Here is a 15,811-nt window from a genome sequence, read left to right as displayed (position 1 = left end):
TGCGCCACGTCCCCGGACCTCCCTGTCAGCGCTCGGCCCTGCGAGGGGCACGCTCACCAGCAGGGTCTGAGGGGTTCGTCATGGTGGGGCAGCTCCCCCCAAGTCTGCATTACAAAGCCTCCGCCGGTGCCAAGCCCCCCCAGCTGCCCTCTGCCAGCTCCGGCCCTGCCTGGTGGGGTCTGAGCCAGGGCCAAGCCCCACACAGGCCCCGTGGCCCCAGCTCGTGCCCATCTGTGACGTGAGCCCCAGGCAGAGAAGCTGCTGAGGCTGCCAGCTCCTCAGCGCTGCTCCAACAGCCACTGCCCAGGCCCCTGGCCCGAACCAGGCAGTTTGGGCTCTGCGGGATGTGCCTCTGCCTGGACTTGCCCAGCTTGTTGCCAGCAGCCTGGCAGGCACCGGGGCTCGTAGCATCGTGAGGGGCACTGCCACTGTGGTCCCAGCAGCAGCCACGCTGCCACCCTGCCCCATCCTGTCCCTGCAAGCGCCCATCACAGAGAGGACGGGCAGCTCCCCAGGCCGGGGGTTCCCCCCCAGGCCCCCAAGTCCCTGCCTGGGGCAGCTGCCCCTACCACCCCCTTTGGTCGCTTGAGCCTCCTCACGCCAAGGATGGAGGGACAGCTTCGTGCTCTCCCTCTGCAGAGTCCTCTCTCCCCCCCAGGCCACGCAACTGGGGGTTGGTCTGAGCCAGCACTTTGTGCCCCGGGCGATTATCTGTGCTGCAGGGCAGCAGAGCCGGGCTGTGCGGGGCTCGTGCGCCGAACGCAGGGAGACTTGGGAGACTTAGTGCTTACACAGCACTTATCCCTCCAGAACTGCTTTGCCAGCATTAACTCATTACACTGACCCCGCTGCTCTCAGAGCAGAGGACACGACATCTGGGAGAGCGAGCAGGCCAGGCCACTGCTCAGGAAGACAGAAAACCCTGCGGAGAGCCGGGCAGTGAGGACGCTCCAGAGGCAAAGGGTGGGAAGGGGCCCTGTGGCCAGGGGTGACAGCCATGAGCCAGCACCGGCTGCCCAGTGAGGGGCCTGCGGCAGGAGAGGGGCGGCTGCGACCAGGGGCCAGGGTTGCAGCCCTCCCCGGCTGTGAGGGGAGAGCGGAGGCTCCTGCAGCCCCTTCAAGAAGCGGCCCAGCCCGGCAGAAGGCAGGACCCCGTAACCGCCGTGTCCTCCCTCCCCGCGCAGCGCTGGACGCAGACCGCTCCCGCCGCCCCGCCAGCGCCACGCTCTCCCGCAGGGCCCCCGTGCCGCGGGCAGCAGGGACACGTCTGCCCCGGCGAGCGCGTGGCCCGGGGCACCGGGACGATGGTGGGCACAGGGGAAACCGCGAGGTGGACCCTGCGGCCGGCTCCAGCCACACCGGGGAGCGTGGCCGGGCAGCACCCCAGCGGGCCACGCGGGATGGCAGCCGTGCCGCAGCTCAGGGCGAGGGAGCGGTTCGCCAGGGCCGGCGGAGGGGCGCGGCCGCCCGCCTGTGCCCAGCACCCAGCTCCACTGCAAAGCACCCAGCGGGTGCGGGGCACGGCCGGGCGCCCGCCTGCACAACCGTCCCCCCGCACACGGCCACCGCCCGCCCGAAACCTGACCCCGGGGCCACGTTCACAACTAAAGGGACGTGTACGGAGGGACCCCAGAGGGATCCTGTCAGCAGGCGCACGGACAGCCGGCTGCCAGGGGCCGGCCCGCGGGCCGAGGCGTCGGCCGGGAGCGGCCGCTGGGCCCCGCCGGGCGGCGGCAGCCCCGCTGCGGGCACCCCGCGGGGCCGCCGGCACATCAAGGCGCTGCCCCCGCCCTGGGCCCGGCCGCCCCCTCCGCCCCGGCGCCGCCGCGCTTCAAAGGCCCTTTGGTGGCGCCCGCCTGCGGCCTCGCCCCGCCCGTGACGGGAACCGCCCGCGGCGGGCGGGCGGGGCGGCTCCGCAGCGGCCACCGCGGGCCACAATGACAGGCTGCGCGGCCCGAAATAGCGCCGGCGGCGCGGCCCCCCCGGGGACGTCAGCCCCGGCCGTGCCCACCCCGGGGCGGGCCGCCGCCGCGCCACACCAAAGATGGCGCCGGGGCAGGCGGGGCCGCCGCCGCCCCCCGCGCACGCGCCCGCCCGCCCGCCGGAGCGCGGGCCCAGCTCCGCGCAGGCGCCTGCCGGCGGGCCGGGACGCGGCGGCCCCGCGCGTGCGCCGTGCCGGGGCCGGGCGGCGGCGCCTGCGCCGTGCCGAGGGCGGGGCGGCCCCGCGCCTGCGCCCCGGCGGCCCGCGGTCCCGGCGCAAGATGGCGGCGGCGGCGGGGCGGGCGAGGCGGAGGTGGGGCGGCGGCGGGAGACGCGGCGGTGCCCGGTGCCTACAGCCCCCGACCTCACGCCCAGGTAAGCGGCGCTCCCGCGCGGCCGGGGCCTGCCCTGGAGCGGGAGGAGGGGGCGGGCCGCGGCGGGCGGGCGGCGGAGGGGAGGCGGCGCAGGCCCGCGGCCGCCATCTTAGAGCGCGGCCGCCGCTGCGCCCGCCCCGGCTGCGCTGGGCTCCGCGGGGCTCCGCCGGGCTCCGCGCTCCCGCCGCTGCCGCCGCGCCTGCGCGCGTCCCGGCGGCTCCTCCCCCGCGGCGCGCCGTAACGGCCTCCTGTCTCCGCAGCGGCCCCCGCGGGCCAGGCGCGGGACGCCCCGTTATGAGGATGCGGCCCCGGCGCGCCAGCGGCGAGCACGGAGCGACGGCCACGCGTCCCGCCAGGCAGCTCGCCACCGTAAGTACTTGCCTGTCCGGGCGCGGGGCCGCCCGGCCCCCGCCCCGCTTGGGCCGTGCCCCCGGACTCCTCCCGTCCAGCCTGCAGAGTTGTCGCCGCCGCCGCCTCCGCTCCGCACTCGCTGGGCCCGTGGCTGCCCGCCGGTCCCGGCCCGCCGCGCCGAGGAGCTCCGTCCCGTCACCGCCTCTGGGAGCGCAGCCCCGGGAGCTGCCTCCGTGCTGCCCGGCAGCATGCTTCCCTCCGGCAGACACGGTCCCCTGGTCCCCGGCGCGCTCGCCGCGCGCGTGTGCCGCCTCGGGAGCTCAGAGCCCCCGTCCCGCCTAACGGGGCGCAGGGCTGGCCCTCGGGGGCCGGCGAAGTCCCGAGGGAAGGAGGCGGTGGCCTGGCTTCCAGCCTCCCGAGGCAGCCGTGGTGCCGGGATGAGGGAGCACCTCGCTGTGTCCCAGGGGGCTGTCACTGCTCTCCTTTGTCTGCGTTTGCTGTTGTCTTGTATAAAATCCTACCTCGGTGAAATGGAAACAAAAAACGATCCTGTTTGCTGTACTTCTTTGCTTTGTGTCTTCTTGCACCTTGCTGTGGTCTCTCTGGTTGTGCTGCTGCTCCTAGGTTGTAAGCTCTCTGGGCAGGGACAGCGTTCTACTGTGTCTGTGAAGTACTGTATGCATTGCCATGGTGTATAAAAACAATACCATAATCACCATAAAAATGCTTACTCTGGATCCCTTTCACTGTCTAAGTCCCAATACTAGTTACATAAAAGTAGAGTTGCTTCTGTCAGGATTCCTGTTAGTTTGCTTTTTTCCTTTTCCCAGACCTTGAGGGTGCTTGGATTTAATACTCATCAACACTGATCAAGTGATAAAGCTTCTTGTCTGCTTCCACCGTTCTAGTTGATCCATAAATGGGAGAAGGCAAAACCAGCGAACCCTATTCGACAGCTCTTTTGAGCGACCAGTGGTGAAAAACACTGGCAAGTCGCTGCAGCTGGTGCGTGCTGTCCAGTCTGGGAAGAGCTCGATGCCCAGCGCTGTCTGTAACTTCTTGAAATACATCCTTGGCTCCCTTCGGGAGGTCTGGTCCCGTCCATACATACCGGTTCATTATAATGTGTTGTCTGTGTAACTTGCAGGACACATCAGCAACTGCATGTGCAAATATGTTTTTAGTTTAAGGAGGAGGGGCCAAACACATCCTTCCAAAGTTGCTGCCTGCAGCGCTGCCCGATGAGGCTCCTGCCTCGCAGCCCTCGGGCTCCGGCGAGCTCCCCTGCGACGGGAGCCTGCGCTGCTGCCTCGGCGGGGAGCTGGGCTGCCCTGGCAGGGCTGGAGTTCAGGAGGAAGTGTGAGTAAACAAATATTGCGCAACGCTCACCTGCTGAGGCCGTTAAAGGTCCGTGATGGCGTTGGTACAGCTCTGTAGCAAACACTTTTGCCTGTGGGTTGGTTACGGTTATCTGCCTGGTTCTGAGCAGAGACCGAACCTCCAGGTCTCTGCAGCGTCCCACACCTTTCCCTGCTTACCCTGGCTGGAAGGAGGGAAACATCTTCCGAGATGCTGACAGGGTCGGGTTCCTCAGCCCTGCCTTGTGTCACACTGGTTCCACAACCACCGCTGTAGACGACTTCGCTAGTGCCTGCTAATTCTTGGTGGTTGTTGGCTCCTGCCTTTCTGCTCTTCTGAAGTAGCCAGCAGGGTTGTTACGTCAGGAAGGGGAGCCAAGGAGCATCAGTTCAGATCTCTTACCCTGCAAACCAGAGCTCCTGCTTGAGCGGTGATGTACAAGGGAGCCTACTGCTGGGGCTACTCTGGAGTTCGGTTAAAAGCCACCAGATTGTGCTGCTGCGGCCCTAACTTTGGTGTTGTGTAGGGTGTCTCCAAAGGCCTGACTAGAGCCAGGTAACTGAGGTAGATGGCAATTAGTTAAAGCCCGTTGTTTCCCCCCAGTTCACTGCCGCTGTATTGAGGCTGCCAGAGGAGCAGTCTGCAGTGCTGTGTCAGAAACTTCCCCGGGGGAAGAATGGTGACTAAGAGAGGAAAAGCCTGGCTGTTTCTCTCCAGCTGGCAATATTAAATTATGATTAAGAGAAGCTTTATTGTTTCAACAGACCTTCTTTTGCATAATTGTTATGCAGATGAAAAAGTACCAAAGGCTAAACATCCTGGCTGAGGCCTTGCAGCTAGTCTGGGCCTGGGACGGACTGAGGAAGATAATTCGGGAGTTCCCAGCTGGGAACAGGCTAGGGCCTCTGGTTCTCTGAACCACAGAAGTTGGTATCAGTGAAGCACTAGGGCTTTTTTATATAGCAGAAATATTTTAATAAAAGCCTTTTACTTAAAGTACATGCAGTTATGTGTGTGTAAATGTTGGTTTAAACTGTCTCTGAGGATAACAGATCAGATATGGCCAGTGGTATTAGCGTGGCAGAAGGTGGTACATGTTCACAGAGGAATGTATTTTATTTTTTATGCTCTCAGTCCTGATGTGTGGGACAGACGCTGCACTCTTAGGAGAGGTCTAGCTGAAAAGTGAGTATTTTGAATGCTGGCCTTAAGAACTCCCGGGTTGGCACCATTTCAGGCTCAGCATTCCTCGTAGCTAATTGTACCAAGGATGACAGGTGTTCTTCAGGGCTTAGGTGCTGCTTTGTGTGTACTGGTTCAAACCCCGTTTTACTGTCAGAATGAACTTGTAGTGTTACAGCTGAGTGGGCCAAGTGGATCTGGGCTCTTTCTTGCTGTAACACAGATTTTATGTCTATTTTTTTCTAGTGTGGTTGCTGAGAAATGGCCAATGAGAATCACGGAAGCCCTGCGGAGGAAGCGTCTCTCATGAGTCACTCACCTGGCACCTCCAACCAGAACCAGCCCAGCTCCCCCAAACCTATGCGACTGGTGCAGGACCTGCCAGGTACTGCCTCTGCTTCTGGGAAGGCCCAGCACGTGGTTCTGCAGGGCCCAGGGAGCAGGGGTGGGAAGGCGAAGCCAGGCTGCTAAGGGAGGTGCAGAACGATGCGTATTCCAGCGTGTGCTGTCGCAGTAACGGGGGACTGCTCCACTCCTGACCCTCTCACTGTCTTCTCAGATGAGCTGGTGCAGGCTGGCTGGGAGAAGTGCTGGAGCAAGCGGGAGAATCGCCCTTACTACTTCAATCGCTTCACTAACCAGTCTCTGTGGGAAATGCCTGTTCTGGGCCAGCACGATGTCATTGTAAGTAAGCCCTTGTCGCGAGGGGCTGTGGCAATACCGGGATGTTCTACGGGGACAGATGCTGTGAACTTGTGGACTTCACATTGCACGTGTGGGAGGGTCTTTACCTTCAGAACTCCTCGCCAGGTCCATCGTCTGGCTCGGTTCTGGTGAAATGTTCCTCCACGTGCATGCTCAGGTAGTGCTGTTCCAGGTGTAGGGCACTGCTCAGAGAATGCTCAATTCGGGGGAGTTGCATTGCATTTCTCTCATCTAAGTCTTAAAAAAAAAAAGCATACAGTCCCAGGTCTAGAAGATAATTTTTTTGCTTTTTACAAGTGTGAGTATTGGTGTCCTTATTTCCAACCATGTGGGAGCCTGGGACAGTGAAATGGGAAGTTAAGAGGGCTTATTGCCTTCACTTGGGACTCTGCGGTGGCGGCTGAGGGACTAACTTGTGCTGCTGTTGTTGTTTGCACACTTGTAGTCAGACCCTCTGGGACTGAATGCAGCTCCAATGCCGCTGGAAGGTGGGATGGTAGATACCTCTGTGGAGAGCAAGCAGAGGAAGAGGAGATTCTCTGAGGAGGTTCCACCGAGCGGCAACAGTGTGAAAAAGCCAAAGGTGAATCTGGTGCTGTCAAACAAATGTGCTTAAGGATGTTGTTCAAACTAAAACCTGGGGGTTCTGGAGCTTGGACCTATTTTTTTTAAACTCTGCAAGGTCAGGCCACTCTAGTATAACTCAAGCTGTGACAGATGACACTCAGAAAGTACAAAAGTGGAAGCAGACTCAGGTCCTGCCAAGTTGTCATTTCTCTCTTAGAGCCTGAGCTGGAGTGTGGGAGTTGGGAGGTAACAGATCATGACTGAGAGACGGGGTGGCTTGCACGTCCATGTGAATTTATGCCAACAGCAGGCAAAATGTGCTCTAGCAATTCATGGGGTATCCTAGGGGGTGTACTGGTGCAGGATTGTTGGGTGTACCGGGCTGCTTCCCCTTCACGTGTCTCTGTGGGGCAGTAATTCATGTTTCACACGCCCAGGCGGACGTCCCAGGGAACCCAGCTGCTCAGCCAGTCCCCAGCTCTCCCAGTATTCCAGGAACCTCCGTTTTGAAGGCATGGTGTGTTTCACCTGAAGATAAACAGCAGGCAGCTCTCTTACGACCAACCGAGTGAGTTGTCTTAATTTGTCTTCTGTTCTTTTTTCGGTGGGAGATTAGAGACACGTGGTTTTCCAGACATCTTTGAAGAAGAACCTGAGGGACGTAGCATGCCCCTGTATCTCTGCAAAGAGTCTTGATAGTTCAGTTTCCTGGCTGGCGAAACAGCCCAAGGAAGCATCTTCAGAAGTAGTGTTTGATAATTAGCCAGTGATCTGGCCGTCCTGATGATATTTGCTTCTGCCATAGAGTATATTGGGACCTGGATATTCAGACAAATGCAGTGATTAAGCAGAGAGCACCATCTGAAGTGCTTTCTCCACACCCCGAGGTGGAGCTGCTTCGATCCCAGCTCATTCTCAAGCTGCGGCAACATTATCGCGAGCTCTGCCAGCAGCGAGAAGGTAAATTTCTGTGGGGCTCCCCTTATTTGTCTTACCAGCCCTGCAGTCCCGTGGTGTTCTTCCGTCGGGTTTGTGTTGTCGTGTCCTTGTCATCTCTTTTTGTGATGGTTATACTCTCCGTGACATTGTTCGTTGTGAACTCATCAGGCAGAACTCCAATGTGATGATCCTTGTCAGGGCTTCCGGGCATCTCTTTGTTGTATTGATTAGACCCTTTTTCTGTGCTTCTCCAGGGATTGATCCCCCAAGGGAGTCCTTTAATCGCTGGATGTTGGAGAGGAAGGTGGTTGATAAAGGGACAGATCCTCTTTTACCGAGTGACTGCGAGCCAGTAGTGTCTCCTTCCATGTTCAGAGAGATCATGAATGACATTCCCATCAGGTACTGGTCAAAGGCCGGGCACCTTGCTGGGATGTTTCTGTATTGGTCTGATCCAGTGATTTAGCTGCCGCGGTTCTGGGCTTTTGTGTTTTCCATTCGCTGATGAAGTGGTAGGGTGCTGGTGAGGTGAAGCTTGGGAACTGGACCTGGTCTCCATGCCTGCGTGGCAGCTGTGGAGCTGATACATGTGCATTTAAACTTACCTCAGGTTATCCAGAATCAAGTTCCGGGAGGAGGCCAAGAGACTGCTCTTTAAGTATGCCGAGGCTGCGAAACGGCTGATTGAATCCAGGTGGGAGTTCCTCTTACAGTGCTGTCACGTTCAGAAAAGAGAAAAAGGTTATAGGGACTTGTAGAAGGGGCTGCTGCATCCCACCTAACTCAGCGTTGGTCATCGTCTTACTGAGGAAGAGCAAGGTTAGGAACCTACAGAGGGAAAACAGTAGTGCTGGAGGCATCTTTTGATAATAATGTTACAGTAAAAGTAATGTTGGGAAGCTGATTGTATGCGGGGACAAGCGAGAGTCTGTGAAACAGCGGACATGGAATGCCTTCTGTCATTCATCCTGGAGAAAGAAACAAGAGTGCTTGGGCACTCACGTGAGCTCAGAGTGGTATTTTATTGTAACATGTCTGATTTTTCTGACAAGTTCTGCCACAGGACAGAAGTGAGGAAGATGGCCTTGTGGGGAGAATAAAATCCTTGCTAATGGGGTAGTTTTCTGAGTCACAAGCTCCCAGCAGTGGCTGTTTGAGAGGCAAGATCCAAATGGGCTGATAACTGCTTGATCTGCCTCTCCTGTAGCAGAGCAGGCAGCAGGCAGCCACCCTGTGTTCTGGAGAGCACGCCAGTGCCTGCTCATAGAAACATCTGGAGGCGTTTTCCAGAGGAGGCCTGGAGGGGAGTGACGGGGTGGGGCCTTGAGGAGGTGTCAGCAGCTGCGTTCCCCCGCTGGCTGAAAACCGTTGTGGTGGGGTGGAGAATATTGCCGTGCAGCCATGGGTCAAACTTTGCTTCTCGGTTCTGTGCAGGAGTGCTTCGCCAGACAGCAGGAAGGTGGTGAAATGGAACGTGGAGGACACCTTCAGCTGGCTGCGACGGGACCATTCTGCCTCGAAGGAGGACTACATGGTCAGTGGCCCTCTGCTTGTGCGGCTGAGCCCGGAGAGCCTGGGCGAGGACGGGGGGCGTGTTGGGGCCGGATAAGGCCCTTCCGGAGAAGGCTGCGATTGCTTTGCTTTGCCAACTGGGAGTGGCAGCGGCACGGAGACTCTGCAACCTCCGGGGAGTCCGTGGTGCGTCGCGTAAGGGACTCTCTGGTTCTCTGGTTCTGCAGGACCGCCTGGAGCACTTACGCAAACAATGTGGGCCCCACGTCTCTGCTGCAGCAAAGGACTCTGTTGAAGGCATCTGCAGTAAGATTTACTACATATCCCTTGAATACGTCAAGCGGATCCGGGAGAAGCATCTTGCCATACTCAAAGAGAACAATATATCGGGTACGCAGTCAGCTCTGAAGAGCTGTAGGGCTGCAGCCCTGCAGCGTAAAGGCAACGCGCTCTGGCCTGTCCCTGCTCAAACAGTGTGGTCGGCTGGGAGGGCTGCTCTGAGCCCACGGGGTTGAACCCAGCAGTCAGGAGTAGCCAGTCCAGCACAGGCCTTGGGTGACAGTCACACCGTGCCTGTGCGGTGGTGAGGTGTCTTCCGTCAGGCACTGTTACCGGCTGTAGTACCAGACACCACAGATGGGTGATTTGTCAGGATTTAGGAGCTTGCTAGGAGCTGGCTGCACTGAGCTCATTTGCCTGGTCCCTGCTTTTCTGCTCTGCTGCTTCATGAATTCCTGGGGATGGCTGACAGTCCTCTTCCTCATGCCGAGCGCTCTCTCCTCCCTATATTTTATATATTTGCCACATTTCCTGGGTTCTGACCACCTTCTGCACTCCTCTACCTCCCAGCACGTCGCTGTGCACCCTTCCTTTCCCGACAGAGGATTCATGTTCCTTGATCTTTTCTCTGTTCTTTCCTCGTAGTTTATGTCTGTACTTCTGCCTCTAGTCCTTTCCTTTCTTCCATGGTCCCTGCTTCCTCCATCACCACCCTTCTGTAGTCATTTTCCTTTTTGGGTCCTTGCTCTCCTCAGACTCCCTGCAGATCCCAGTGTTTGCCTTTTGCTGCTTGTTTTTGCTGCTTGTTTTCCCACCTGATGGAATCTGTGATTCCTTCTGACTGATCTTTCCTCTGAGCTCTTTTTTCCCTCTGAGGCTGAGCTGCTGTCTGCGATGGGGAACTACAAGGTGGCAGGAAGGTTCCTTTGCTTCCTGCACTTGACAGAACAGTAGCAACAAGGAAAGTGCTTTACTTGTCTGGAACGTGCCTCACAGTGCTGGAATGGTTGTGTGCAGTCTACAGGTCTGCAGGGTTAGAGATGGAGAAATACTGTGAAATGGGTCCTCTCTGTGCTCTGGCTGTGGGTGATGGAATTAATTTGGGGAATCAGCTCTGAACCCAGGTAGCTGCCCGTGAGGTCTGTGAAGGACCACCACGGTGGTTTTGGGGTGACCACCCTGCTCTTTAGCCCTGTTCCTGTCGCAGCGTGTTTTGAGGTGGAAGGAAGATCTGTCCCACACGTCCTTGGACTCTAACGAGCCGCCTTTCTCTTTATTCTCCGCAGCTGAGATAGAAGCTCCTGAAGTCCAGGACAGGCTCGTGTACTGTTACCCAGTGAGACTGGCCATCCCCTCCCCACCACTCCCCAGCGTGGAAATGCACATGGAAAACAATGTGGCGTGTGTGCGGTACAAGGGGGAGATGGTGAAAGTGAGCCGCAACTACTTCAGCAAGCTGGTAAGGGCTGACTGCCAGCGCTGCCTGACTCGCCCAGAGCGCTCTTCACGGGAGGTTTCGTTCCTCCTCGTCCTCCAAGAGGAGGGACTGTGCAGAGGGGTGGAGGCTGGCCAGGTGCAGGCTGTCACACACTGCCCTCACGGTAGCAGCAGTGAGGACAAGCTCCTTTCACCATAGTCGGGGTCAGGCTTCTGCTGGGAATCCTCCCGAGGTGTTGGTGTGCGCTCGGAGTTCGTACTGTGCTGCAAGAAGGGTCGCACACGCAGCAAGGGAGACGTGTGCTGGCGTGGGGCGTTCGTTCGTGTAGTGAAGAGCTCGGGGTTTGTGCGGGCGGTGAAAGCAGATGTGCTGAAAAGCTGCCGTGCAGAGCCCCAGCAGCTCCGGTTGCTCGTGGCTGTCCCTCTCCGCGCCGTGGTAGGGCTGTGTGCTGCCTTGTCTTTGTTGAGCCCTTTGTGTTTCATGGCCGGGCTTTCTCTTCCAGTGGCTTCTCTATCGGTACAGTTGCATTGACGACTCGGGCTTTGAAAAGTTTCTGCCCAGGGTTTGGTGCCTTCTCCGCCGATACCAGGTACGTCTCGTCGCAGCTGTACATCGGAAAGCCTTAGGGACAGTGGGGAGCTGAACTTGTCCTTGCTCTGGGGCTGGTGCAAAACAGGGCTTAAACGGGGTCTGTTGTCTGCTCCCGGTGTTTTGAGGTAGGACTGCGGTCTGGGGAGCAACTGTGACCTTGACAGGAGACCTCAGGGCGGGTAAAGGTACATTTTTATGAAAGAAACCTCCAGTAGTTCTTGCCTCTGAGGGCCAGCTGAAGGTTCACGGGGGATATTTGGGAACACGGGGGGGATATTGGAGTACATGGGGAAAATTGATAGTTGGGTTTGTGGGGCCTGGGCTGCATGAAATCTCTAAAGAGCATTCTTGGGTACATGCAGGGGACCTACACGAATTTGAGAAAGGACAAGGGGCCCCAGCACACCTAGAGGAGTGGGTGCACGGACACGTGGCCCTGGGTCTGTGGGCAGTGAAGGGAGCGGCAGGAACAGCGCGTGCAGGCACGGCTCACCGGGGTTTGCTCTCCTCAGATGATGTTCGGTGTGGGTCTGTACGAAGGGACTGGTCTGCAGGGGGCACTTCCCGTGCACGTCTTCGAAGCGCTCCACAAGCTCTTCGGAGTGAGCTTTGAATGCTTTGCCTCGCCCCTGAACTGCTATTTCAAACAGTACTGTTCGGCCTTCTTGGATACAGACGGGTATTTTGGATCCAGGGGGTGAGTCCTACGTGCCGGCGCCCTTCGCCGTGTTTCCGCGTGGGCGCGGTGCGGCGGGACAGGCTGAGGGCAGCTGGTGGTGGGGTGTCTGCTCGGGGGGCGGGTGCTCCAGGGCTGCCCGAGGCAGCGAGCGCACGGGCTGGCTCTGAAAGCGTCGGCCTGGAGCGCGCTGGGCCCTGGCGTAACACAGTTTCTAGGTCTGTCAGCGCCTGCCCTTGCTCTGGAGAACGAGAGACCTCTGAAAGTGTGAAAATCAGAATTCTGGCCTCTCTGATTGGGATCTTTGCCTTTTTCCTCCAGCCCGTGCCTGGATTTCTTCCCTATCAGTGGCTCTTTTGAGGCAAATCCTCCGTTCTGCGAGGAGCTGATGGACGCCATGGTCTCTCACTTTGAGGTTTGTTCAGCCTCTGGAGCTGCTCCGACCGGAGCCGTGCAGCCGGTCCCCTGCCCCCCACAGCAGGGCTGTGGTGTGGGAGGGGAGGGACGGCGCTCTGGGAGCACGAGTGTTTCCCTTCCATAGGACGCATTAGACGTGTCGTTGCTCAGCCAGCACTGAGGTGGTTCGTTTTCTTGTTGAACTAGAAACTGCTGGAGAACTCCAGTGAGCCGCTCTCCTTTATTGTCTTCATCCCCGAGTGGCGGGACCCTCCCACCCCAGCCCTGACCCGCATGGAGCAGAGCAAGTTCAAGCGGCACCAGCTCATCCTGCCAGCCTTTGATCACGAATACCGCAGCGGGTCTCAGCACGTCTGCAAAAAGTAGGCCTTTTTCTCAGGTCCTGGGGATGTGTTTCTGAAGCCATGTGGCAGAAACCGCCTATCCTAGGCTGAAATCAGGGGGCAGCCGGGAGCAGGCGAGAGAAACGCAGCGCATGATCGCCCTGGGTTTTGAAGACAGGCACGTGTAGCGCTGTGAATGTCATGTTTGTTTGCTGAGGTGTTTCACTGACAGCTTGCGGGTGGTGTGTTCCCCGTGAGCGCGTCCAGTCTGAGCAGGTCACACGCGTGGGGCTGCGGGGTCCTTGGTGCCCCCCGCCCCGGTGGGTGGCTGAGCCACGTTCCTGCACTGCAGGTGCTGCGGCAGTTCGGTGTCACCCGGGGGGAAGCAGAGGCCAGGGGCGGGTGGGATCGCGGCCCTCAGCGGGGCAGGTGGCTGTTATTCTGCTGTTTAAGCATCAGGTTCAAGCCACAACTTGTTTAAGCAGCAAGTGCTTGAACACTGACGCTCGGTGTCCCTGGCCGAGGCGGATGCGGTGCCGCACTGAGGCTCCTTCCGCAGCGACAGCGACGTCCGCTGCACGTGCTGGGGGAGGGCTGTGTGGCACTGGTGCTCCTCCGAGAGTTTGCGAGCCTCTGCCTTTGCTCAGATGCCTGACCCTGCGCTCTGCCCGCTCTTTTCCTCACAATAATGAGAGAAAAGGACAGAAACAGTACTTGTGGTGGAGGGGACGCGCAGGAGGCGGCGGGGCGGGTGCTGGGGAGCAGGCGCGGGCTGGGTGACGCCGGGGCGGTGCTGAGAGCCTCTCGCCTTCCCTTGCAGAGAGGAGATGTACTACAAGGCCGTGCACAACACGGCCGTGCTCTTCCTGCAGAACGGCGCCGGCTTCGCCAAGTGGGAGCCCACGCCCGAGCGGCTGCAGGAGCTCGTTGCAGCCTACAAGCATTCAGGCCGGACCCTCAGCTCCTCCTCCTCCTCCTCTTCCTCGTCCTCCTCCTCGTCCTCCTCCTCCACAGCAGACAAAGAGCGGGAGCTGGGCCGAGAGCAAAGCGGCAGCCGGGAGACTAACCCCAACTAAGGCACAGAGGTGCGAGGCAGCAGGGGAGGTGCCGGCGGCCCCGAGGAGGCTGGCCGGGGCAGCGGAGAGACTGCTGGCTGCGCGGCGCCGGCCCGGGGACTCTGCGCGGCGGCTCCACGGCACCCGCTTTCCTCTGCGAACTGAGCGCGGGGGAGCGCCCGGCCGCCGGCAGGGAGAGGAGGCTCGGCCACGGCCCTCGGCAGAGGGCGAGGGAGCCCGGCGCAGCCGGAGGAGCAGGCGGCCCCTTCGCCGCCAGAGCGCCGAGGGAAGGGGCGGCTGGAGCTGGGACGCACGCACGGGCAGAAGGACAGCGGGACAGGTGGAGGGACGGACGGCAAGCGCGAGTGCTCGGCGCCGAGCGCCGCGGCTGGAGGGGCCCCTGCCGCTGGCCGCAGCCCAGCGCCGGCAGGAGAAGGACGGGCAGAGCCCGGGGGCTCCTGTGGCCAGACTGGCACCAGCACAGCTCCGTGTCCATAGTGTAAATAGTTCTGTCCGCGGCGCCCGTGCTCCTCGCGGGGCTGCTCCCACCGCATCCGTGTTTCTTTCCCACGTGTGTGAGTCCCGTGTTCGCCGACGCTGTGTACCGTATGGGGGAGCGGAGAGGAGGAGTTTCTTTGGTGTGTAAAGACGTCTTTGCAGCTGTTTTGTAGTCGTTGTGGTTTTTATGCGGAGCCTCCGGGCTTTATTTAACCTCCTTGGGTTTTGTTTTGTAAGGATTAATTTAACACCGCTAACCATTTTATTACTTTTATCAAGAAGAGCAAAGTCTATTTTTGATTTCTGTTTCCTAGTTCTTAGGAACATTAAAAACCAGCGTACAGCTCTGCCCCGTGTCCGTGCCTTTCCTTCTCTGTCAGTCGGGGGCCTGAGCTCACCCCCTGCCCTCGCCTCTGGCTGAAAGTAGAAAAATGTTGGGTTTTGTTTTCAGAACTTCCTGGTGTCTGACCTGTTCTGTGCTGTGGTGCCATCCTGCTCAACTTTTTCCTAACAACTGCTGTGAACCCCCCAAAGCGACCCGAGCGTTACCCTCTTGGTTTGTGACGCTGCCGTGGGGTTTGGTTTTCTCTTCCCTGTACCAGGTGCCAGCAGCTGTAGCCGCCCTCAGCCCCTGGGGCAGAGCAGCTTCTCCCCGTGGGTCTGTGCCCGGGGCTCTCGGCGCTTCGTAGCCCTTCGCCCCCCGATCGGGGAGGCCCTGGCGGAGCCTCAGCAGCGGCTGCAGGGGCAAGAGCTTGGCCGGGCTTCCCCGCGGTCCCCGACGCCGGTGGGTGCCGCAGAACCCCCACCCCCTGCCCGGGCTCCGCCGTCCCGCAGGAGAACGGCTCGAGGGGGGTTGGCAGTGACCGGAATCCCGCAGCCCCCCGCAGCTGTGTTTCTTGGCACCGGTCAAGCGGGTCACGAGGTTGGGTAGGTAAAAGCTGGGGGACGAGGAAGCGTCGTGAGTCCTGGGTCTGGGCCCTGCGGTGCCACGGCCCTGCGTGCTGCCGGCTCCCGGTACCTCTGCAGCTCCCTGCGATGCTTTCAGCAACAGAGACGAGATCGCTGACGTCCTTTAACGGCCCTTGGGACAGCTGGGAGCTCCAGCAGCAAAAGCAGAGGTTTGTAAAGCATTTTTCTTTCTTCATTATTTTGAGCCAAGGCAGGCCGCTCCTGGAGCGCGGGTGACCAGAAGCACGCTGACGCTGGCCAGTGTCGGCAAACCCCCTCCTTGGTCAGCCTGTCCCCGCCGACTCCTTTGCCTCGGTCCCTCAGGTAACGGCCAATTACCTTGTTAGTATTTAATTGCCGTGGCCTCACAGCGGAGATGAAGCAACGTCAGTGGCCAGGGAGCCCCGTGCTGTTGGCAGCTTCGTCCCCTCTCGAACATCTCATTTCTCAGAGCAAGAGGCGGTGGAAGGGGAGCGTCAGGTTGGCGGCTGCCGGTGTCACGGGCGCTGCCATCTCCGGCGCCTCTCGACCGAGTGACGGGGCCGGGTCCCCGCTCTGGAGATGGGTTCCAGCTCCAGAGCACAGGGACAAGGGGACAGCTGGTGGGGGAGGGGCCG

At 59.7% G+C, this 15,811-nt stretch overlaps 1 protein-coding gene across 1 annotated transcript; it reads left to right on the top strand.

Annotated features, from left to right (window-relative positions):
• Positions 1-2,215: 2,215 nt before the first annotated feature.
• On the top strand, positions 2,216-14,595 carry PCIF1 (phosphorylated CTD interacting factor 1). The gene is made up of 17 exons (XM_074842885.1): positions 2,216-2,355; positions 2,615-2,723; positions 5,493-5,631; positions 5,806-5,930; positions 6,397-6,534; positions 6,956-7,086; positions 7,324-7,478; positions 7,712-7,859; positions 8,068-8,151; positions 8,892-8,991; positions 9,197-9,359; positions 10,535-10,707; positions 11,189-11,275; positions 11,790-11,974; positions 12,275-12,368; positions 12,557-12,732; positions 13,514-14,595. Exons 3-17 carry the CDS (start codon positions 5,508-5,510, stop codon positions 13,767-13,769), a joined length of 2,139 nt encoding a protein of 712 aa, XP_074698986.1. The 5' UTR covers positions 2,216-2,355; positions 2,615-2,723; positions 5,493-5,507; the 3' UTR covers positions 13,770-14,595.
• Positions 14,596-15,811: the final 1,216 nt, after the last annotated feature.

This window comes from Strix aluco, chromosome 17 (assembly GCF_031877795.1).
Source record: "Strix aluco isolate bStrAlu1 chromosome 17, bStrAlu1.hap1, whole genome shotgun sequence".
In the NCBI taxonomy this organism is placed as follows: Eukaryota; Metazoa; Chordata; class Aves; order Strigiformes; family Strigidae; genus Strix; species Strix aluco.
This window is presented reverse-complemented; position numbering and strand designations above follow the sequence as displayed.